Genomic DNA, 23,977 nt, shown 5'->3' on the forward strand with positions numbered 1-23,977 from the left:
TTCTAATGCTAGATGGGGTTCAGTGATAAAAAAGAATTCAGGCGAGCTTTTGTTCTGTAGGTGTTACGTATGCTCTTATCGGTTTGACTATTTTGACCGGAGTTGTCTGTTTAGGAAATTTGGCGGGCCTACTAATCTCATTTTACTTTCTGGCGAGCTTTGAAAAATATTCTTTTTCTTTGTGCGATACAAAGCTTGGCGTGTTTGATACTCATTAGATGACCTGTTGGTTCCGTTGTAGTATACATTGTTCTCATTTGAGAACCTGACATTACTTACTTGGATTGACCAAGATTTCCATGGCGGGAACACCTGGTCTTCTTATTTTTTTCGCATTTATCCTGACTTATGTTTGAAATGCTACAATCAAAATGTTGACAATTCGGCTTGTTTTATTCAGTCCGTCTTCACAGACAGTGGTCTGTCCGGTCCAATTTGTTTAGAGATAAAACAATAAGGTAAGATTTCTTTAAACTCGTTAATTGTCAATCCTGTAAACTCTGTCACGTGACCCTCATCCAATGTACGTGATCTGAAGATAAAGAATCAAGAATCCTAGGCTGGTCAATATTTTCTTTGACAATACAGCCTGTTTTCGTTCATATATCATTATATTTTAATGTATTTCAAAAGGGAGATATTTAACAAATGAAATGTTAAGGTTGGCCTGAATCATGAGATAGGAATAGTTCATGGACAGTGGGTCCTTAGTCCAGTTTTTTATTCCATTATCTACTAATTTTATTTATTTCAAGAACCCGAAAATTAAATAACCAGAATACAATAACTTGGTCACGGAAATGTATGATTTTCATGTAAATATTGTAAATTTTATCCTGAATTTAGTACGTTTTGACTAAGTGTTCCCACGACCACGATCAAACGAATGGTTTTCTCTGCCTCAAGCAGCTTGTCTGGAAGCACAAAGAATATTTGACTCTCATTGATTCATCGGCCAACTTGTAAGTATAAACACAATCTGTGGTTTACCATTGGTTCAGGTTATTATGTAACCGCCTCACAGTCGCTGTGCACAGACCATTATCAGGCTGGGTAGGCCTACAATACTGCCGTTCTTCTGAAGCTGTAAATCTGCGAAATATTGATCAGAATAAATATAGATTCTAGGCCTAATTAGAATGCACGGAAATGAATTTCAACGTTGTATCCGGATTTTGTCCGTTAATAATGTTAATTATTATAAAAAAAATTGTTTAAAAAGAAACGACTTCATAACGATACGTGGCAAGGGAGTTGAATAAAAATGACAAAAATTTTAATTGAAAGTACATATTCAAAATAAATACTAAAAATAGTATGGCACGTTCTGTTTTTGTTTGGTAACATACCAGATCTCTGTTCAAAGGGCCAGGTTGAACAGACATAACCGGTGCATAGAACTTAATATTGTCTGCCACTCAGCTGATGCTGATGGAGTGCTAAAGGAGCTCAATTACTTATCTCAATGCCACTGCTAACGTTTTAAATGTGAGCGGTCTTGCTGATACTCAAAGTTAACGGACTGATTGATCATCAAAGAAAGAACCCTAAAGTGAAGTGCTATAAATTGTGACTGAAATGGACCACCAATTCTTTAGCTCATGAAATGCAAATCAATGAAAAAGCAAGAGGTATTCCTCTTTGGATGTTGAAATTTTTACAGGACAATGATAACCTACATTAGGAAAGTATTACCATAAACCCAGACATCTCTCAGTAAACAAGTATTGTGTCCCTACACCCTGATGTCTCCCTGCTAAACAGGAAATCTGACCCTACACCAAGACATCTCTCTGGTAACAGGAAATCTGTCCCCACACCCAGACATCTTCCTGTAAACAGGAAATCTGTCCCTACATCCTGATATCGCCCTGTAAACAGGAAATCTGTCCCTACACCCTGATGTCACCCTGTAAACAGGAAATATGTCCCTATACCCTGATGTCACTCTGTAAACAAGAAATCTGTCCCTACACCCAGACATCTTCTTGTAAACAGGAAATCTGTCCCTACACCCTGATGTCACCCTGTAAACAAGAAATCTGTCCCTACACCCAGACATCTTCTTGTAAACAGGAAATATGTCCCTACACCCTGACGTCACCCTGTAAACAGGAAATCTGTCCCTACACCCTGATGTCACCCTGGTAACAGGAAATCTGTCCCTACACCCAGACATCTTCTTGTAAACAGGAAATATGTCCCTACACCCTGATGTCGCCCTGTAAACAGGAAATCTGTCCCTACACCCAGACATGTCACCCTGTAAACAGGAAATCTGTCCCTACACCCTGATGTCTCCCTGTAAACAGGAAATCTGTCCCTCCATACACCCTGACGTCTCCCTGTAAACAGGAAATCTGTCCCTACACCCTGACGTCACCCTGTAAACAGGAAATCTGTCCCTACACCCACCCTGTAAACAGGAAATCTGTCCCTACACCCTGATGTCACCCTGTAAACAGGAAATCTGTCCCTACACCCTGATGTCACCCTGGTAACAGGAAATCTGTCCCTACACCCTGATGTCGCCCTGTAAACAGGAAATCTGTCCCTACACCCTGATGTCGCCCTGTAAACAGGAAATCTGTCCCTACACCCTGAGGTCACCCTGTAAACAGGAAATCTGTCCCTACACCCTGATGTCGCCCTGTAAACAGGAAATCTGTCCCTACACCCAGATGTCACTCTGTAAACAGGAAATCTGTCCCTACACCCTGATGTCGCCCTGTAAACAGGAAATCTGTCCCTACACCCTGATGTCGCCCTGTAAACAGGAAATCTGTCCCTACACCCTGATGTCACCCTGGTAACAGGAAATCTGTCCCTACACCCTGATGTCACCCTGTAAACAGGAAATCTGTCCCTACACCCTGATGTCGCCCTGTAAACAGGAAATCTGTCCCTACACCCAGACGTCACCCTGTAAACAGGAAATCTGTCCCTACACCCTGATGTCACCCTGGTAACAGGAAATCTGTCCCTACACCCAGATGTCACCCTGTAAACAGGAAATCTGTCCCTACACCCTGATGTCGCCCTGTAAACAGGAAATCTGTCCCTACACCCAGATGTCACCCTGTAAACAGGAAATCTGTCCCTACACCCAGATGTCACCCTGTAAACAGGAAATCTGTCCCTACACCCAGATGTCACTCTGTAAACAGGAAATCTGTCCCTACACCCAGATGTCACTCTGTAAACAGGAAATCTGTCCCTACACCCTGATGTCGCCCTGTAAACAGGAAATATGTCCCTACACCCTGACGTCACCCTGTAAACAGGAAATCTGTCCCTACAATCTGTCCCTACACCCAGATGTCACCCTGGTAACAGGAAATCTGTCCCTACACCCAGATGTCGCCCTGTAAACAGGAAATCTGTCCCTACACCCAGACATCTTCCTGTAAACAAGAAATCTGTCCCTACACCCAGATGTCGCCCTGTAAACAGGAAATCTGTCCCTACACCCAGACGTCATCCTGTAAACAGGAAATCTGTCCCTACACCCTGATGTCACCCTGGTAACAGGAAATCTGTCCCTACACCCTGATGTCACCCTGTAAACAGGAAATCTGTCCCTACACCCTGATGTCGCCCTGTAAACAGGAAATCTGTCCCTACACCCTGATGTCGCCCTGTAAACAGGAAATCTGTCCCTACACCCAGACGTCATCCTGTAAACAGGAAATCTGTCCCTACACCCTGATGTCGCCCTGTAAACAGGAAATCTGTCCCTACACCCAGACGTCATCCTGTAAACAGGAAATCTGTCCCTACACCCTGATGTCGCCCTGTAAACAGGAAATCTGTCCCTACACCCTGATGTCGCCCTGGTAACAGGAAATCTGTCCCTACACCCTGATGTCGCCCTGTAAACAGGAAATCTGTCCCTACACCCAGACATCTTCCTGTAAACAGGAAATCTGTCCCTACACCCTGATGTCGCCCTGGTAACAGGAAATCTGTCCCTACACCCTGATGTCGCCCTGGTAACAGGAAATCTGTCCCTACACCCTGATGTCGCCCTGTAAACAGGAAATCCGTCCCAACACCAATACATCTCCCAGTAAATAAGCAGTCTGTTCCAACACTAGACATCTCTTAGCTATGTGAATAGATTTGCTTTGAATGGCATTTTGTTTCTTGACATTTAGTTATGAATGTCAACCCTCAACTGCTAGCATTTTACATTGACCAACTCATCTTTAGATAACTTAGGTCTGGAGATATTTTAGGGGAATTGTGAAATTTCCATTCTTTTTTGCCCAGCTCACAAATCAGAGTCATTCGTAAGTTTTCCTGGTGGTAAGTAACAAGTGTTTATAACATCAGAACAGAAGATATGGATATGTAAGATCCAGTGAGTAAAGACATGAAGATGCTGGAGACAATGTTCACAATTATTAAAAAATCTGATTCAATCATTCATCATACCATTATTTAATTTGGAGGTAGGTTTTGTTTTTGGTCTTAAGGTGAATGCCAAACATACAATATCTTAAATTTAAGTATATTGACAGAAAGTTACTTCTTAATATTGGGTAACCTATGTCTTTTTTAAGTCCCACAAGCCCTTTGCACATTTCATTACACTGAGTAATAGTCTGGGTGAGCAGGTCTACTAGGCCCCTTATTTCCTATAAATACTCTCATCTCTCAAGTTCTTCAGTAATTCGGTATTTCATGGTGTTTCAGATAACATCCGATGTTTTCCGATCTGATGCTTTCCGAGCAACGTTGAGATTTAAGAACATGGAGCTTTTGACATTGAAGTAACTGGGATTTAAGTGGAAAAGGAAAGTTTTGCATTTTAAAAGAATAACAAAGGGTTATGTCATGAAATACCTGTTAGTTATACTGTTGGACTTGAGATATCCATATATCACATAAATCTAAGGGGGAGGTTTAAAATTTAGTATAAGTGATTGACTCATTCCAATGGCAAATTAGATTATCCAGTCACCAACAAGACCAGTAACTAAACATTGAGAAATATATTTGATGAGAAACAAACCATGGAGAAATGTGAAAAAGACTATATTGCTTCTTCTGAGCAAGAGCCAGATTAGAAACAAAGCATTTAAAGAAATGTGATAAAGACTATATTGCTTCTTCTGAGCAAGAGCCAGATTAGAAACAAAGCATTTAAAGAAATGTGATAAAGACTATATTGCTTCTTCTGAGCAAGAGCCAGATTAGAAACAAAGCATTTAAAGAAATGTGATAAAGACTATATTGCTTCTTCTGAGCAAGAGCCAGATTAGAAACAAAGCATTTAAAGAAATGTGATAAAGGCTTTAGTGACTCTTTCCAACTAAAGGCAGGTGAGAAACAAACCATGGAGAAATGTGAAAAAGACTATATTGCTTCTTCTGAGCAAGAGCCAGATTAGAAATAAAGCATTTAAAGAAATGTGATAAAGACTATATTGCTTCTTCTGAGCAAGAGCCAGATTAGAAACAAAGCATTTAAAGAAATGTGATGAAGGCTTTAGTGACTCTTTCCAACTAAAGGCAGGTGAAAAACAAACCATGGAGAAATGTGATAAAGACTATAGTGACTCTTCTCTGCTACAGGCAGCTGAGGAACAAAGCATTGAGAAATGTGATAAAGACTATAGTCACTCATCTCAGCTAGGGGAACAAACCAAGACAAATTCAGACACAGAGCTAGACAATTCCAAATGTGTTCCATATTTTGATGACCTGTCTCAGTCAGAGGTATACAAGACACATAGAGAGAAGAAAAAAGACATGCCTTATCTGTCTACTGAATATTTTGATGACCTGTCTCAGCCAGAGGTATACAAGACACACAGAGAGAAGAAAAAAGACATGCCTTATCTGTCTACTGAAGATTTTGATGACCTGTCTCAGCCAGAGGTATACAAGACACATAGAGAGAAGAAAAAAGACATGTCTTATCTGTCTACAGAAGATTTTGAGGCAACAGATAACATGAAAGATTACTCCAACATCCAAAAAAGACAAAAGCAATATAAGTGTGATATTTGTATGAAGGTGTGTAGTGGAGCTTCAAACTTGCAGGTGCACATAAGATCACATACTGGAGAAAAACCGTTCAAGTGTGACATATGTAATAAGGAATTTGTTCAGGCATCTCTAGTGAAAATCCACATGAGAACACATACAGGCGAGAAGCCATTCAAGTGTGACGTCTGTGGAAAGACATTCATTCAGGCTGCTCACATGCATGCACACGCGAGGACTCATACAGGAGAGCGGCCATTTAAGTGTGGTTTCTGTGCTAAAACTTTTAACCATGCATCAAATCTTCATAGACACCTCAGAACACATACTGGGGAGAAGCCATTTAAGTGTGAGGTTTGTGGTAAAGGATTTGGTCAAGGAAATTCCTTACAAAAACATCTCAAGATACATACTGGAGAGAAACCATTTAAGTGTTCTGTGTGTGGGAAAGATTTTAGAGAGGAATATGTGTTACAAAAACACATGATGACACATACAGGTGAAACTCAGTACAGATGTGATATATGTGGTCAAAAATTTGTCAAAGAAAATTATCTAATTTTACATAAATCTAAATGTACAGGAGAGAAACCTTACAAATGTGATATCTGTGGTAAGGAATTCAAAAAAGCTTATCGAGTACGAAACCACCTTATGACCCATACCGGTGAAAAGCGGTTTAAGTGTGATTTTTGTGGTAAGGGATTTTTAGAGTCGGGTGAGCTACGTGCGCATGTAAGAGTACATACAGGAGAAAAACCTTACAAGTGTGATGTTTGTGGTAAAGCATTTAACGATCAGTCAAACTATCGATCTCACACCCGAATACATACCGGGCAAAAGCCATTCAAATGTGACGTCTGTGATAAGGAATTTACGTTCTCATGTAATTTACGGACTCATAAAAGAAAACACAACCCTGACCAAGAGAAGCCATACAAATGTGAGATCTGTGGTAAGGGGTTGACTGAGGCAGCAAGTCTAAGGCGACACATAAAAAGGCATACAGGGGAAAAACCACACAAATGTGATGTCTGTGGTAAAGGATTTATTCAGGGTGTTAGCCTACGAACACATATAAAAAAACACTCCGAAACGGAACCGTTGTGATGTGTACAGTAGTTAAGTTGTATGTGCAGTGTTGTATGTACAGTAGTTAAGTTGTATGTACATTAGTTTAGTTGTATGTGCAGTGTTGTATGTGCAGTAGTTAAGTTGTATGTGCAGTAGTTAAGTTGTATGTGCAGTGTTGTATGTGCAGTAGTTAAGTTGTATGTGCAGTAGTTAAGTTGTATGTGCAGTGTTGTATGTGCAGTAGTTAAGTTGTATGTACAGTAGTTTAGTTGTATGTACAGTAGTTAAGTTGTATGTGCAGTGTTGTATGTGCAGTAGTTAAGTTGTATGTGCAGTAGTTAAGTTGTATGTGCAGTGTTGTATGTGCAGTAGTTAAGTTGTATGTACAGTAGTTAAGTTGTATGTGCAGTAGTTAAGTTGTATGTGCAGTGTTGTATGTGCAGTAGTTAAGTTGTATGTACAGTAGTTAAGTTGTATGTACAGTAGTTAAGTTGTATGTGCAGTAGTTAAGTTGTATGTGCAGTAGTTAAGTTGTGCCACTTATATACTTTTAAAAAAGTGCAGAAATAGAGCAGTGGTGATATTTGAATACAAACAAACACATTTAAGAAGACACACATCAGAAATGGAACAGTGGCAATATTTGAATACAAACGAACACATTTAAGAAGACACATATCAGAAATGGACCAGTGGTGATATTTGAATACAAACGAACACATTTAAGAAGACACACATCAGAAATGGAAAAGTGGCGATATTTGAATACAAACGAACACATTTAAGAAGACACACATCAGAAATGGAAAAGTGGCGATATTTGAATACAAACAAACACATTTAAGAAGACACACATCAGAAATGGAACAGTGGTGATATTTGAATACAAACAAACACATTTAAGAAGACACACATCAGAAATGGAACAATGGTGATATTTGAATACAAACAAACACATTTTAGAAGACACATGTCAGAAATGGAACAATGGTGATGATGCAATATGTTCAGTTAAGTAAAATAAGTCAGTGCATAACTTAAGATACATCTGCCTGGAGTTGCCAAAAAATTACAAATTGGTTCTATATAGAGATGGTTGTTTTCGTGGAGATGTCATTTTCATTGGTTCATGGGATATTGATGTTGACACGTTCAAGAAACTCATTCCGTGAAGTAATATACATCACATGTAAATCTGGTTCTATTACTGATATGAACTGCGTAGTAAGAACTACTTTCATATTGGTATTGTTTCCAGCAAAGATTTGACAATCATCCTTTAAAACAAAAATTCATAAGAATATAGGTTCTTTTTATAATTACAGACATGAATAAGTGAACTCATTGCTGGACTTACAATACACAAGGAATTCTTTAATGTTGCTGACTCGTGAAGGCATCACAGAAATATTTAAGAATCTTGATATATATCTAAGAGAGTGGATGTTGTCTGTGGTACAGTGAGCCCAGTGACAGCTCACATATAGTCTCTCAGAGACTGGGGGTCCACGAAGGTCGAGTGGATGTTGTCTGTGGTACAGTGAGCCCAGTGCTAGCTCACATGTAGTCTCTCAGAGACTGGGGGTCCACGAAGGTCGAGTGGATGTTGTCTGTGGTACAGTGAGCCCAGTGCTAGCTCACATGTAGTCTCTCAGAGACTGGGGGTCCACGAAGGTCGAGTGGATGTTGTCTGTGGTACAGTGAGCCCAGTGCTAGCTCACATGTAGTCTCTCAGAGACTGGGGGTCCACGAAGGTCGAGTGGATGTTGTCTGTGGTACAGTGAGCCCAGTGCTAGCTCACATGTAGTCTCTCAGAGACTGGGGGTCCACGAAGGTCGAATGGATGTTGTCTGTGGTACAGTGAGCCCAGTGCTAGCTCACATGTAGTCTCTCAGAGACTGGGGGTCCACGAAGGTCGAGTGGATGTTGTCTGTGGTACAGTGAGCCCAGTGACAGCTCACATATAGTCTATAAGGGGTTGAGGGTCCATGATGGCTGGGTTAAGGCATCTCACCACCATCATTTGCCTTGCAGGTTCGAGGCACGCCAGGTACTAGTCGCTGGTTGGTGGTCTTCTCTTCAGGAACTCCAGTTTTTCTTCACCACACTGACTGTTAGGATGTAAAGCAACAATAATATATGATTTGATATATACTTCTTAATATTGTGTATGTAGAAAATAAGTTAAAAAAGAGGAAAGGGCATCAACATCTGGTGTATCTATGTGTGTATGTGTGTGTGTGTGTGTGTGTGTGTGTGTGTGTGCGCGCGCGCATATATGTAAGCCTGTGTAGAAATCAACAATTTTCTGAGTACATAGCAATAAAAAATATACATATGTACATTGAACTCTTAATTCCTTCTTCAGTAGCTTGTTTTCACCATAATCATGTGTATTTAAGCAGTTGAACTATTCTACTGAAATTTTGTAAACCATTTCAATACATTAGTAGATATAACATCACTATTTTGCTTTGAAATAAAAAAAAATTATCAGATGTCAACACTCAATAAACAAAATGTGTCTGTTGTTTACACTCAATAAACAAAATGTGTCTGTTGTTTACTCTAATTAAAGAAATTTGTCATTTTAGAAAAAAAAATTGTCTAGTTTACACTCAATAAACAAAATTTGTCAGTTCTATCACGCCTAAAAATTTGAAAGGTAAAGAAGAAAATCTACATCTACACATTGAAACATCCACACAGTGAAATATCTACAAACAAAACATCCACACAGTGAAACATCCACACAGTGAATTATCTACAAACAAAACATTCACACAGTGAATTATCTACAAACAAAACATTCACACAGTGAATTATCTACAAACAAAACATTCACACAGTGAATTATCTACAAACAAAACATCCACACCGTGAAACATCCACACAGTGAATTGTCTACAAACAAAACATCCACACAGTGAATTATCTACAAACAAAACATTCACACAGTGAATTATCTACAAACAAAACATCCACACAGTGAATTATCTACAAACAAAACATCCACACAGTGAATTATCTACAAACAAAACATCCACACAAACATCCACACAGTGAATTATCTACAAACAAAACATCCACACAGTGAATCTACAAACAAAACATCCACACAGTGTTAAATTATACAAACAAAACAAACATCCACACAGTGAATTATCTACAAACAAAACATCCACACAGTGAATTATCTACAAACAAAACATCCACACAGTGAATTATCTACAAACAAAACATTCACACAGTGAATTATCTACAAACAAAACATCCACACAGTGAAACATCCACACAGTTAATTATCTACAAACAAAACATCCACACAATGAATTATCCACACAGTGAATTATCTACAAACAAAAACATCCACACAGTGAATTATCTACAAACAAAACATCCACACAGTGAATTATCTACAAACAAACATCCACACAGTGTATTATCTACAAACAAAACATCCACACAGTGAATTATCTACAAACAAAACATCCACACAGTGAAATATCTACAAACAAAACATCCACACAGTGAAATATCTACAAACAAAACATCCACACAGTGAATTATCTACAAACAAAACATCCACACAGTGAATTATCTACAAACAAAACATCCACACAGTGAAACATCCACACAGTGAATTATCTACAAACAAAACATCCACACAGTGAAACATCCACACAGTGAATTATCTACAAACAAAACATCCACACAGTGAATTATCTACAAACAAAACATCCACACAGTGAATTATCTACAAACAAAACATCCACACAGTGAATTATCTACAAACAAACATCCACACAGTGTATTATCTACAAACAAAACATCCACACAGTGAATTATCTACAAACAAAACATCCACACAGTGAATTATCCACACAGTGAATTATCTACAAACAAAAACATCCACACAGTGAAATATCTACAAACAAAACATCCACACACTCAAACATCTCAATTTGAATTTGTATATAGAGATGTTGTTCCCTTTGTTTCCTTGTACAGAATATTTAAGATTGCCGATTGGTTAGGTGTGTTCCGTTCATAGAATTTGGAATTTGAGATTTTCTCAAATCTTCCAATTAAACGTCGTACAATATTTTCACCTTTAAATTGTAATAACAGTTTAGACAATAAACATTAACATATCATTCTTTTAATACAATAAACGTCCAAAGGCCGCAATTGGACAATGATAAGTTTACTGAACCTTTCAATAGATATTGTACCGTTGGGTAAGGTTTTCTTACAAATCTCTTTTCTGGATCTCTACCCTTCTCGTGCCAAGCCAATTTATGCTTATAAAGACAGATGCAGAAGATTTGTCCACCAGTAACTGATGTCTGGTAATAAGCCCACCCGCTTATATTGCTGCTTTTAGTAAAATTGTTAACCTATGTCATTTCATTGCCATCTTGATTTTGAATCGGAAGAAATTTGTTAAATCAGGTGCGACTTTTTGTCCTGTCCCTTTAATTTTGAGTATGAGAGAATGTGTTGCCCCAGACTGTGTTTATTTCACTTTGATAAACTGATCACTGTGTTGACCCTGACTCAGCTTATTGTCCACCCACTCCATCACTGAGAGAAAAGAAATGTGTTGACCCTGACTCGACTTATTGTCCACCCAGATACTAATCCTACAACTTTTCCACCATTGTAGAAATACACTTGCCACATACTTTCACTGTGTTCTGCAGTGATTGGAAAAGTTGTATCTGAAAACATGAATTTATCAAAATTGCTTAAATTTTACATTTAAAAGTATGAATAACTGTAAAATAGCAATTTGTTGTCATATACAAGTCTATTTTCAAAAATAATATTTACGAAAAGACTGAACAACAAACTGTTGACATTTTGATAGTAAACAATGTCAACACTCTGTTGTTCAGTCTTTGTTTACCTGACATTGATGTTGTGCTGAATTTTGCCTGATGACATACGCCTAAATTACAGTTCAAGTCATCAATGGATATTACAACGATTTTATGAGTTTTTGTTGACTTGTAAAGTTGCAGAATAAGTAGTATACATGGTCAGAGTCTTTAAATATAAGTTGCCTTTAGCTCAGGACAGGATGCCAAAGACGAGCCACTTTTGTCTTTCTTCACCCTCTCCAAAATACTGCTTATGTCTTAATACACCAATCATGTGTTAAGTTGACATCCTGAGTTTCTGTATTATACTTTTAAATCTTAAAAAATCTTTTGAGCATTTTTTTAGTAAATCAAATGAAATATTAATTGTTTTGATTTCGTTGGACATCTATATTTAAACCATTTCATATGTTTCAGATGATTCCTGCAGTTTTCAAAGCCATCATGAAACTTCAGGAAAATGAATCCCCAGAAAAGAGATGCATTGAACTAGAAAGCGTTTGTGATACATGGATTTGTGTGAAATGATGTGTTCCCACTGAAACCTCTTCCAACAATATTCATCTTGCCTAGAATTACACCAGGACACATACAGGAACCAAACATGTCAAAATGTGAAAATGATTTTAGTGACGCATCTCAGATAGAGATACTTTCCAAGACACATGCAGGTCAGGAACACAACATGTTGAAACGTGAGAAAGATTTTAATGACTTGCCTCAGCCAGAGGTACATTCCAAGACACATGCAGGCGAGGTACAAGACATGTTGAAATGTGATATGGATTTTAGTGACTTGCCTCAGCCAGAGGTATGCTCCAAGACACAAACACGCAAGGAACCAAACTTGTACAAGAGTAATGTCTGTGATAAGGTGATCAGAAACATAGCACACAAAGCAATGCATCCCACAATGCATGTAGAGGAGAAACCATTCAAGTGTGAAATTTGTGGTAGAGGATTTAGTCTGGCAAATAACCTACAAACACACCATAGGATACACACAGGAGAAAAACCTTTCAAATGTGAGTTATGTAGTAAGGAATTCAGTCATGCAGTTGCCCTGAAAACACATATCAAAGTCCATACTGGTGAGAAACCATACAAATGTGATTTCTGTGGTAAAGGATTCAGTCAGGCATCTAATATGCAAATTCATACCAGAACACATACAGGTGAAAAACCATTTAAGTGCGACATCTGCGATAAAAGTTTTATTCGGAAAGATCGCATGTTGACTCATATCAGGGTTCACACGGGAGAGAAGCCATTTAAATGTGATGTCTGTGGTAAAGGGTTTAGTCAGGCTGCTAACCTTAAAACCCATGGAAGGACACATACAGGAGAGAAGCCATTTAAGTGTGAAGTTTGTGGTAAAAGTTTCAGTAAGGCGGGAAACCTGCAGACACATACCAGAACACACACAGGCGAGAAACCATACAAGTGTGATGTCTGCGGTAAAGGATTTAGTGAAATGTCAAGCCGACAAACACACCTCCGAACACATACAGGAGAGAGACCATATAAATGTGATTTATGCAGTAAGCGGTTTAGGGATATTATTAGCAGGCAAAGGCACGTTATGACACACGGAGATGGACAACCATACCAGTGTGGTATATGTTTAAAGGAGTTTAATTGGATAGCTAGTTTGCAGCGGCATATACGCATACATACGGGAGAACGACCGTATAAATGTGATGTCTGTGGGAAAGGTTTCAACGCCAGCTCAAACCTCAGTATTCACGTTCGGATACATTCAGGGGAGAGACTTTTCAAGTGTGATATTTGTGGTAAGGGATTTAACAGGTCGTGTCACCTGAAATCACACACCAGAACACATACAGGGGAGAAACCATTCAAGTGTGACGTCTGTGGTAAAGGGTTCCATGTTGCGTCTTATCTAAATAGACACGCTAGAATACATACAGGAGAAAAGCCATACAAATGTGATGTCTGTGGAAAGGGATTCAATCAAGCTTCAAATGTGCAAAAACATATTAAAACACACACTGGGGAGAAACCGTTCAAGTGTGACGTCTGTGGTAAAAGTTTTAGTCGTGACACTGGCCTAAAGTCACACAAAATGACACATACAGGCGAGAAACCATTCAAGTGTGATATCTGTGGTAAACGGTTTCGTCATGATACCAGTCTAAAGTCTCATAAAATGAGACACGCTGTGGAGAAAGCTCGTGAGAGTGACACTAGTGAGTTCAGTTTTAACCAAGCACGGTTTCTTCAAACAAATATCAACACACACACTGAAGGAGAAATTCATGCAGCTAACTTGAAAGCAAACATCAGCACAAATGAAAATCCTCTTAATCTAGACATTGTTAAGGAGGAAATCTTGCAGCCAACCTGAAAACACTCAGTTTTGTGGACACTTCATTTCAAGATAGCTCAACAAATCTACTTATATATATTTTAATAGATCCTGGATACATGAATTCATTAATTAAGAGTGCTCACAAAATCAGCGAAAATAAATCCCCACGGAAATTAAAGATTTCACAGTAATTTAGACTTTAGAAGTCATGTTGCCAACCTGAAAACATGAGACGAAAATCCACTCAACTTAGACCTTGTAAAGGAGGGCATCATAAAGCAGATATGAAAATTAAATTTAAGTTGCATCAACAGCGAAATTCACAAGATTAAGATACGTGTATCGTGGAGGAAGAAATAAATGCAGATGAGCAGAAAATGAAAGATATGTACATCATCGCTACAGTCGTCATCCTCATCCATCCAACAAGATCATCCATATAAACAGACAAAAAAGCATTGTCACCGTCGTCATCATTGTCTTTGTCCATCATTGTCACCGTCGTCATCATTGTCTTTGTCCATCATTGTCTTTGTCATCATTGTTGTCATCTTCATGTCATCGTTCTTCATTCAGAAGAAATAAAACAAGATATACTAAGTTTCCTTTTAAAATAGGAATTCATTCAATAGAATTCACAAATATGCTGTGTATGATGTTGATCAGCTTTGATCTGCCAGTACAATTTTATATCAATATTCTACAAAATTTGTTACTGTTTCTATACAATTAATGAAGTTATAAAAAACTAATGATAATTTTATTGGAAAAGCTTAAAAACGCTTGTATTCATTGCAATTAGAATTTTTAATATAATTTTTAGTGATATTTAATGGTCAATGCTATGTATATAAAAAGTAGTTTTAATTAGGACAGGAAAGCAAATTTTTTTTTATATATAAATTGGAGCATCATTGCAACAAACTAGACAATATGACATACATGAAAATAATAATCATAATTTAAATTAAACTTTATTTATTTTACAAAAATTGTGGAAAAGCTTTCAGTTCATCCCAGATGGAAGCCTACAAGGGGTCTTACTTTAGAAGGAATCTGAAGCGTAGAGGAAACACTTGTGATCAGGCAGATAGCCCCTGTACCTTTCCACAATCCCTTGGGGGTGCGAACTTCTGACATCTCGGTGAAGGGTGAGTGAGTTAACACTGCTCCACTCAACGACCCTTTAATCGTTCAATATGTACATATGTATAATGTATGTATCTAATGGTGCAATATCTCCTTTCTCTTTATATACATATATATATATGTAGGTATTGTAATTGTTTTAATAATCAAGTCTAATATTAATGTCATTTTAATAAAAAAAATTTAATTAATTTGTAGGATATGTTATAATATTAAACAATTAATGATTTGAAGTATAGATATTAATGAATTGTAAGTACAGGTATCAAGTTTGATTGGAATTGACAGATGATGTCTGTATCATTATATTAATGTCTTTTACCAAATCATTTGGTTGTTTGATGTGTGGGACTTAACACTGAAGTTTGTTGTTTTGTTTTGAGATGACGAATGAGAGAAAGTGAGACCAAATTTGTGTTGATGTAAAAGTCATATTCTATTTGAATTTTATATTGTTGATTTGCTCAGTGTCATAGTACGATATGGTTGTGGGTTGGTGATCTATATAGTATCATGTTGTTTACTATCAGTCCTTTTCCAGAATAAAAACAGGAAATTTCTGGCCCTATTACTTGATCTGTAATCTGGCTAAGTATTATTAATAATATTAATATTGTCACTGAGGATTTTATAAGTACCGGTATTAACAGGAAAACATGACCTGTATCAACCCTGTGATTTCAGTACACATGACCTGTGTCAACTCTGTGATTTCAGTACACATGACCTGTATCAACCATGTGATTTCAGTACACATGACATGTATCAACCCTGTGATTTCAGTACACATGACCTGTATCAACCCTGTGATTTCAGTACACATGACATGTATCAACTCTGTGATTTCAGTACACATGACATGTATCAACCCTGTGATTTCAGTACACATGACCTGTATCAACCCTGTGATTTCAGTACACATGACCTGTATCAACCCTGTGATTTCAGTACACATGACATGTATCAACCCTGTGATTTCAGTACACATGACATGTATCAACCCTGTGATTTCAGTACACATGACCTGTATCAACCCTGTGATTTCAGTACACATGACCTGTATCAACCCTGTGATTTCAGTACACATGACCTGTATCAACTCTGTGATTTCAGTACACATGACCTGTGTCAACTGTGATTTCAGTACACATGAACTTAATGCCATTCAGACATACTGTGTTGACCAGTGGATAATGTTCAGACAGTAAACCCACAGTAAGATACTTTATTTGTGATCATAGAATGTTTACAGACAGTTTGTGGTAAAAGTCTATGATAAAAAGAAACCAATAAATGTAAAAATACACACAGAAAAGTCCAGTGTGGGATAAGTATTGGTTTTAGCATAGACAGTAATATGGCAACTACGAATTTCCATATCCGGAAAATTTTGATGAATTGGCAATTCTTTCAATCTCGGAAAAATCAATAAATCTTTAACATATTGTCACACTTTCATGATTTAACAACACATGATATTGATATTTGTTCAAATCAACACAACAGTATTGTTAATTAAGTTCACAAAATGAGAATTACAGTTCTGTTGGTAGGCCATACAAAAACCACATGCTACTATTAACACTCCTGAAAATCTGTCATCTTACCACAAATAACAGCCAAAAATTAACCTAGATGTTTCTGCTACTTAGACAGGTTCCAATAACTCCAAGCATGTACACCATGATTGCTGAAAACTACATGCATGTATTCCAACATGTCACAACTGTCAACTGCAGATAGGCAATCTTGATGAGTATATCGCAAGAACTCAAAAGGGAGAAAATCAAAAATAACTGTGGAAGCCCCTGCAGCACATTTTCCACAATCATCTTTGGGTCTTTGGAGACAAAATCAGATCCCAAAGAGAGAAAATTGTGATGCTGTTTTCCATTTGTAGAATTGCTTGCAAGTGATACAGGTCCTGTTGGCCTCTTCTTTACAAAGTATTTTGAACCATTATAATACATGATCATACCATGTATCTAAAAATCTTTTCATCAATGTTTTATGTACATTTGTATGTGTATCTATGGCTTTCTACCTTCACTATAGCTTTCTCTGTTTTGTTTGGACCTTCCATATGTTATTCATTGGCATTAAAACCAGCTGATAAACAGATCAGGTAATAGAGCATTAGCCTGCATAACTCACATAAAGATCTAAGGTACTGAGTTTGGCTCTTCCATCCCATGGCAGTTGGAGTTTCTCAGGAAGCTGAGAAGCAGACAAGTCTGTACAATGTTGATGTTCCCTTAGGCAAGACACTTTAACCTAATTACTCTAGATAGCATGTGACGGGCCTCCCATATGTTGTTCAGTGAGGTAGTCCCCAGGTATGACAAGGAGACCTGACCTCCAAATGACCCTGGCTGTTCACAAGGCAATAAATCCAGCAAATAAACGAAGAAGCAGATTCTTCTGTGTTGTCTTTTTCAGTAAAATTTGCTGCTTTCTGTGTTTGTTGATGGATTGGTAATGACATATGTTTGCATTATATAGGTATGCAAGAGTATTTACTGGTTTGATGGAAGTCAATGAATGTGAGTTTGTATGAGCACGAATGTGAAGGTGTGCGAGGTTTTAGCACAAATGTGAAGGTGTGAGGTTTTAGCATGAGTGTAAAGGTGTGTGAGGTTTTAGCACGAATATGTAGGTGTGTGTGTGAGGTTTTAGCACAAATGTGAAGGTGTGTGAGGTTTTAGCATGAATGTGAAGGTGTGTGAGGTTTTAGCACAAATGTGAAGGTGTGTGTGAGGTTTTTGCATGAGTGTAAAGATGTGCGAGGTTTTAGCATGAATATGTAGGTGTGTGTGAGGTTTTAGCATTGTCATATTTTCATCATTTAGAGCGGGATCAAATAATATAAAATGTTCCTCATTCTCGGTGAAATTTTCCACCTTATTATTCAGTATGTAATACAGAACCTTAATTATCTGAAACAATTAGACACTGGCAGATAAACCTGTTATAAATTTTGTTGTGATCAGTCGACAGCCATTAGATGTTGGTGTTAAGTGCATGTACTTCAGTAAGTTTTCATCGTTGTTGTACTATAATATTGTAACAGAATGATTGTAATATTGTTGTTTGTTGAAATTGCTAGATTTGAAGAATAAACAAAATAAAATCAGCTGACCTCAGTGTGATTTTTACCATTAGATTATTCCATAGTGATAATAATTCCAGTTTTGTTTTATTTCGCTTCATAAAAAATTTAATTGATACATTTTTTTAGTTTAGTTCATCGTTACTAAATGTTGGATTTTTTATGTCCCCTTGCATCTGCATTCCATCCTTAAACGATTCTTGTTATCACTATTTATCGCATACTTCTCAAACATTCACATGTACGTGACCATCCGGCAGCTCTCTTGGATTCTGACACTTGAGATTTGTTTAATCGGAAATTTTCTGAAAAGTAATGGAAGGATTTTTTTTAAACTTGATGTCTAAGTTCCTCTTGGTTTCTTGTTAAATTTGAATTTCAGTTCAGGCAAAGAAAATGGTCGACAGGTGGCCATCTTGAATTTTGACTATGAAAGTTAGTTATCCCTATTTCTTGAGAAATACTGAATAGATTTTTCTCTAATTTTATATATGGATAATCCATGGCCCCTAAATGTGTCCTGATTAGAAAAATAAAATGACTGATAAGTAACCATCTTGGATTTGGCAGTTAAAGATCAATATCACTGCTTATGAAGAGGAATTTTGAATTTCATAATATTAAGAGCATCAACAGAAGAATGAATAGAAAAGAAGGGAAAAGATCCAACTATTTAAGTACAGATGAAGACCAAACTTGTTCACCAACACAGCACATCATGACCTTCGCCTATTATTTACATAGCAGCTGTGACCTTCACACACACAACACACTGCGACCTTTATATTCCCGCTGTTTACCAACAAGGCACACACTTCACGCATGCAGAACTCTTTGACCTTCACTCACTGTTTACCAACATGAGATGCTGTGACCTTCACACACATGACACTGTGACCTTCACACTCACTCTTTATCGACATGGGATACTGTGACCTTCACACACACATGCCACACTGACCTTCACCTTCACACACTTTTTCCATAGCAACTGGCATTTGCTTTTTCTGGTGGCCAAGATCTTGGTAGGGAGGTGACATTTATTAAAACAAACTTGTACGAACTACACAAATTGGAAACTGTCAATCAGTGAAGAAGTTTGATTGGATATTTAGACAAGATAAAATTTGACAATCGCATTCAGCCTGCAAAATACAGGAAAGAAAGAAACTAAGCTGTAAGTGACATGTAGCTTGACGAGAAAACAATATAGCTTAACCTAGCAAATTGTAATGACTGACAAGTAAGTTGGAAAATAAAAATTAATGGAGTTACTGTGTATAAAACATTCACATGTATGGAAAGGTGAATGGTCCGCATGGCCAGATGTACTGCAGTTTTGGAAATATGAGAAATAACAGTATTTTTCTCATATCACAATATTTTTCTCATTTTTCTCATATCACCATTTTTTTTTTTCTGATATCTTTGATGTTTTCTCTCAAAAGTATTAATATTTATTTTTTTCTTGTGAATGTCATTTGAAGTTTTAATTATCTCTTCAGTGTTGTTTGATGTGTTTTTTTCCGTTACTGCTGTTTGATGTTTTCTTTTCGTGTCATTTATACAATACAAAATCAAATGAATCAGTTTCTATATCTACATTAACTTACGGGATACATCTGGTGATTTTGATATTCAACACTGCTCAAATTTGGCTGTCATTTAGTCATAATTAGAGCTGTCTTCTCTTAGATAATTTAGTGTAAATGAGGTGTCAAATTTTGTGGTACTGATATAAATATTCCTTCTAAAAGCATATGTGTGATTAGCAAGGATTTGATACTATGATATTTAAAGTTAAGGAGTAGAATCTTACAACCTTAATGATATGTCAGACGGGACACATCAACAGATAAGTCAAATTTGTATTGTATCCGTAGATCATTATATATTTCGCACTTTGTACTTTGTAAATCATTATATATTTCTATCATTAAATGGTATGCTTAACATTTAATTTAATAATTTATTATCTGTTTTAGATACTTCCTTGATTTATGCATTCAGCTTTAGTTAATACGTCTATTTTATCTTGTTTTTAGTAATCTCGTTCTACTTCCGGATATGCAAACGCTAGAGCGACTAAGATTATGATAATGGCTGTCAATATAGGTCTTCAGATGACGCTCTGGCTCTCCTGATCAAAAAGTTACATTTTGATTTCGTCTCGTTGCAAATTAACGACCGAATAAAACGAGATTGCGTAAGATGTTCAATTTCTTGCATAACAACATAGATTTCTTTTTGTAATTAACGAGAAACGTTTTTGGTCTTGATAGACTGTTGTCGGCTAGATGCTGATATTCAGGTACGTGTGCACACAAGTAAATTTAGAAAACAGAACTGAGTTCACTTGAATCACTATTTCCTATATTTTATGCTATAGTATCAACAATAACAAATTAAATTTCTTGTAAACCTTAAAATATTGAATAACGGATTAAATGGAGAATTACTTTTATTTAAAATAATTTTATATTTACAATAATGATTATAAGACCGCAGACTACAGTCAGTGTGAGTCTTCTCTTGTGATAAAATATCAGTCATTTCTGATAAGAATTGATATACATGTTAAACAATTATTTCAACACATATGAAGTTTATCATAGAAGTAAAAACTGAATGCCAACATAGCCACTGTCGCACACACTGTTGGCTTTACTCTTTCTGCAAAAATGGAAATTTAATTCTTCCTTTCGTGTTAATTGCATAACAAAAATAATGATAAATAAATAACATCAGAAAATAAAGGTGTTTATTGCAAACATTTTTTAAATTGCATTACCATACAGTGATATTGTAAATAATAATTTGTTTTGTTTACTTGTTAAGATCAGATTCTTATTTTGTTGGTATCTTGTTAATTCAGGGGTTTTCAAGTGATGTCAAGCTATAATCAAACACAGGAACGAGAAATTTTGAGATGCACTGGACGACAAATTCAAAGCTAACATTTCGCCTGGCCTTGACAAGCAGTTGAGAAACCAGACATGTCGGACATCTCTTCTGGGAAGCTTAACTCCCCACCTCAGTTACAAAATTACCTGATCGGGACACAGACAGAGGAGAAGTCTTCTGGAGGAGAGTTTAAGAAGTCACATAAATGTGATGTTTGTTTTAAAGAATTCAGGTTCCTATCTCGGCTACAGAGTCATTATGAAACACATAGAGAAGAGAAGTTATATAAATGTGATGTGTGCGGTAAGGGGTTCAAATTCAAATCTAAACTTCGAAGACATCACAAGACGCATACAGGAGAGAAACCATTCAAGTGTGACGTCTGTGGAAAAGAGTTTAAGGAATCGTGTCAGGTACGGGAACACATCATGATTCATACAGGGGAGAGGCGTCACTCTTGTGATGTCTGTGGTAAGCGATTTATCAAAGCATATGGTTTACAGGTCCATATCAGAAAACATCTTGGTGAAAAACCGTTCAAGTGTGGAGTTTGTGGGAAAGGTTTCAATGTAGCTTCCCATGTACGAGAGCATCTCATGACACATACTGGAGAAAAACCACACACTTGCGATATATGTGGTAAGAGTTTTAGTCAGGCAGCAAATCTACGGACACATATGAAAATTCACACAGGAGAGAAACCATATAAGTGTGATGTCTGTGGAAAGGCATTTAGTGAGTCATCACGTCTACAGATACACACAAGGACACACACTGGAGAAAAGCCCTGTAAATGTCATATCTGTGGTAAAGGATTTAGCCAGCCTACAAACCTACGAACACACATCCGAATACATACAGGAGAGAAACCATATAAGTGTGATGTCTGTGGCAAGGCGTTTAGTGACCCGTCAGGTCTGAGGACTCACAAGAGAAACTCCACTGGTGATAAACAGTGTTCGAATACCTCTGGAAACGCAATAAGCTAGAACTTTGGAGGGGTTCTAATTTATGCTCTTTTCAAGGTTTGAATAATGTTGCAAAAAAATAGATAAATGCAAGTGAAAAAGAGAATTAATAAATTCAACAGTAATCCATTTGTTTACTTCATTAAAAGTTTAATTCATTTTTTTTCAAGCTTTTTAGTAAGACCTTAATTTTGTTTCAAACCTTTTGTGAAAATTCATTTTTTTTTTCATTTCAATCCTCTGGTAAAATCCTGGAATGAATCATCGCAAAGAACAGTCTGTAGAATCATGATGTCCCCCCCCCTCCTGAACTTATTGAATATGAATACAACAAAGACTTGTTACCTCATGTTGACATCTCACAGTCATATACTGTCATACTGTATTGATTTATGGATATGGGCATCCCAACTGTATAATCCAAGATAGACTTTTGTGACCATGTTGATTAGTGATGTCCTGGGTCCAAAATTCCTGCACCATCGGGCGTGGTCAGCACTTTGACAAGTATCTGTTCCATTGTACGACCAATACACATTGAAATATTCATGACATGAGTACCTCTTCAGTTGAAGACAAGCCATGTCATCATCTATATTGAGACAGCATATTATTCAATCACCCAAGTAGCTTGATATATATAGAAACGTCAATATTAAATATAAAAAAACTTTGTTCATTATCATTTTGACTGTATTTGAAATTATGAATGTAAAGAATAGGATGTGATTGAAAGCCTTTGACAATGATGGTAGTATTAGAAAAAATCCAGAGTGTGTACGATGTAGTTAAAGTATTATTAATGGTCTCCAAAAAATAGCTTTGGTCTTAATTTCATTATTTTGGCAAATAACATCAAGAGACCCATAGGGCCTGTATTGCTCACCTTGGGTGGCTAATATTGCTTCATCTAAACCAAATTTTATATCCATTTCCTCAACAGATTCTACAGTACGGCATAAGCTCACCTTGGCCCTTTAGATCAGGTGATTCAAAAAATAGTTTGTAAAACAATGACCATTTACAATGAAATGTTGTTTCTGAAACCAAATGGTTTAAGTCTAAATGTACGATATACATTTCATTTAGTTTTGTATTTATTTGTTTTTCAATCTTAAATCTTGATCCCCTTTGTCAGACAACATGAGCGATATAACATTTCCATTATTCAGAAGTAATATTAATTATATTCATATATACAAATGATTTACCAAGTGTGATTTGCATTGAAAGTCCATTCATGTATCTTTTCAATAACAAAACCATGCTGTCCAGTCAACTTTGAATAGCTATGTATCTATTGTTTGACCAAATATAGCAAAATCAGCAGTTTTTTTAAACAAATATTATATAGATTTTGATTTGTCAGGTGCCAAATTTTAGTGCAAGTGTACAACTTTTATTTCTGTTAGATATATACATGTATATATGGATTAAATCATCAGTCTACAGATTTATTTTACTGAAATAAAAGGAAGATGTTTTGTGTCAATATTTGTATTTTGGTGACTGATGAAATCACACATACCATGGAGGTGATTGATGACATCACATATACCAAG

General features: G+C 36.8%; 2 protein-coding genes across 2 annotated transcripts; both read left to right on the forward strand.

The window, feature by feature from the left end:
- The first annotated feature begins 941 nt into the window (after positions 1-941).
- Positions 942-22,611, forward strand: LOC132557835 (zinc finger protein 91-like). Its single transcript, XM_060222361.1, has 3 exons — positions 942-962; positions 12,371-14,163; positions 21,526-22,611. Exons 2-3 carry the CDS (start codon positions 12,558-12,560, stop codon positions 22,434-22,436), a joined length of 2,517 nt encoding a protein of 838 aa, XP_060078344.1. The 5' UTR covers positions 942-962; positions 12,371-12,557; the 3' UTR covers positions 22,437-22,611.
- LOC132557833 (zinc finger protein 45-like) lies at positions 5,535-7,103 on the forward strand. The gene is made up of 2 exons (XM_060222360.1): positions 5,535-6,431; positions 6,678-7,103. The coding sequence occupies exons 1-2, from the start codon at positions 5,535-5,537 to the stop codon at positions 7,101-7,103; spliced, it is 1,323 nt and encodes a 440-aa protein (XP_060078343.1).
- Positions 22,612-23,977: the final 1,366 nt, after the last annotated feature.

The sequence above is a fragment of the Ylistrum balloti genome, unplaced genomic scaffold (assembly GCF_031769215.1).
Source record: "Ylistrum balloti isolate Yb309-2 unplaced genomic scaffold, AGI_CSIRO_Ybal_v1 Utg370732, whole genome shotgun sequence".
In the NCBI taxonomy this organism is placed as follows: Eukaryota; Metazoa; Mollusca; class Bivalvia; order Pectinida; family Pectinidae; genus Ylistrum; species Ylistrum balloti.

What these genes read in the sequence shown, in the direction of transcription:
- LOC132557835 (XM_060222361.1), top strand. Translation starts at nt 12,558, where the DNA reads ATGTCAAAATGTGAAAATGATTTTAGTGACGCATCTCAGATAGAGATA. An exon ending in AGCTCGTGAGAGTGACACTA is followed by an intron (nt 14,164 to 21,525) that starts GTGAGTTCAGTT and finishes CTTGACAAGCAG; the next exon opens with TTGAGAAACCAGACATGTCG.
- LOC132557833 (XM_060222360.1), top strand. Translation starts at nt 5,535, where the DNA reads ATGGAGAAATGTGATAAAGACTATAGTGACTCTTCTCTGCTACAGGCA. An exon ending in AGAAACCATTTAAGTGTTCT is followed by an intron (nt 6,432 to 6,677) that starts GTGTGTGGGAAA and finishes AAGCGGTTTAAG; the next exon opens with TGTGATTTTTGTGGTAAGGG.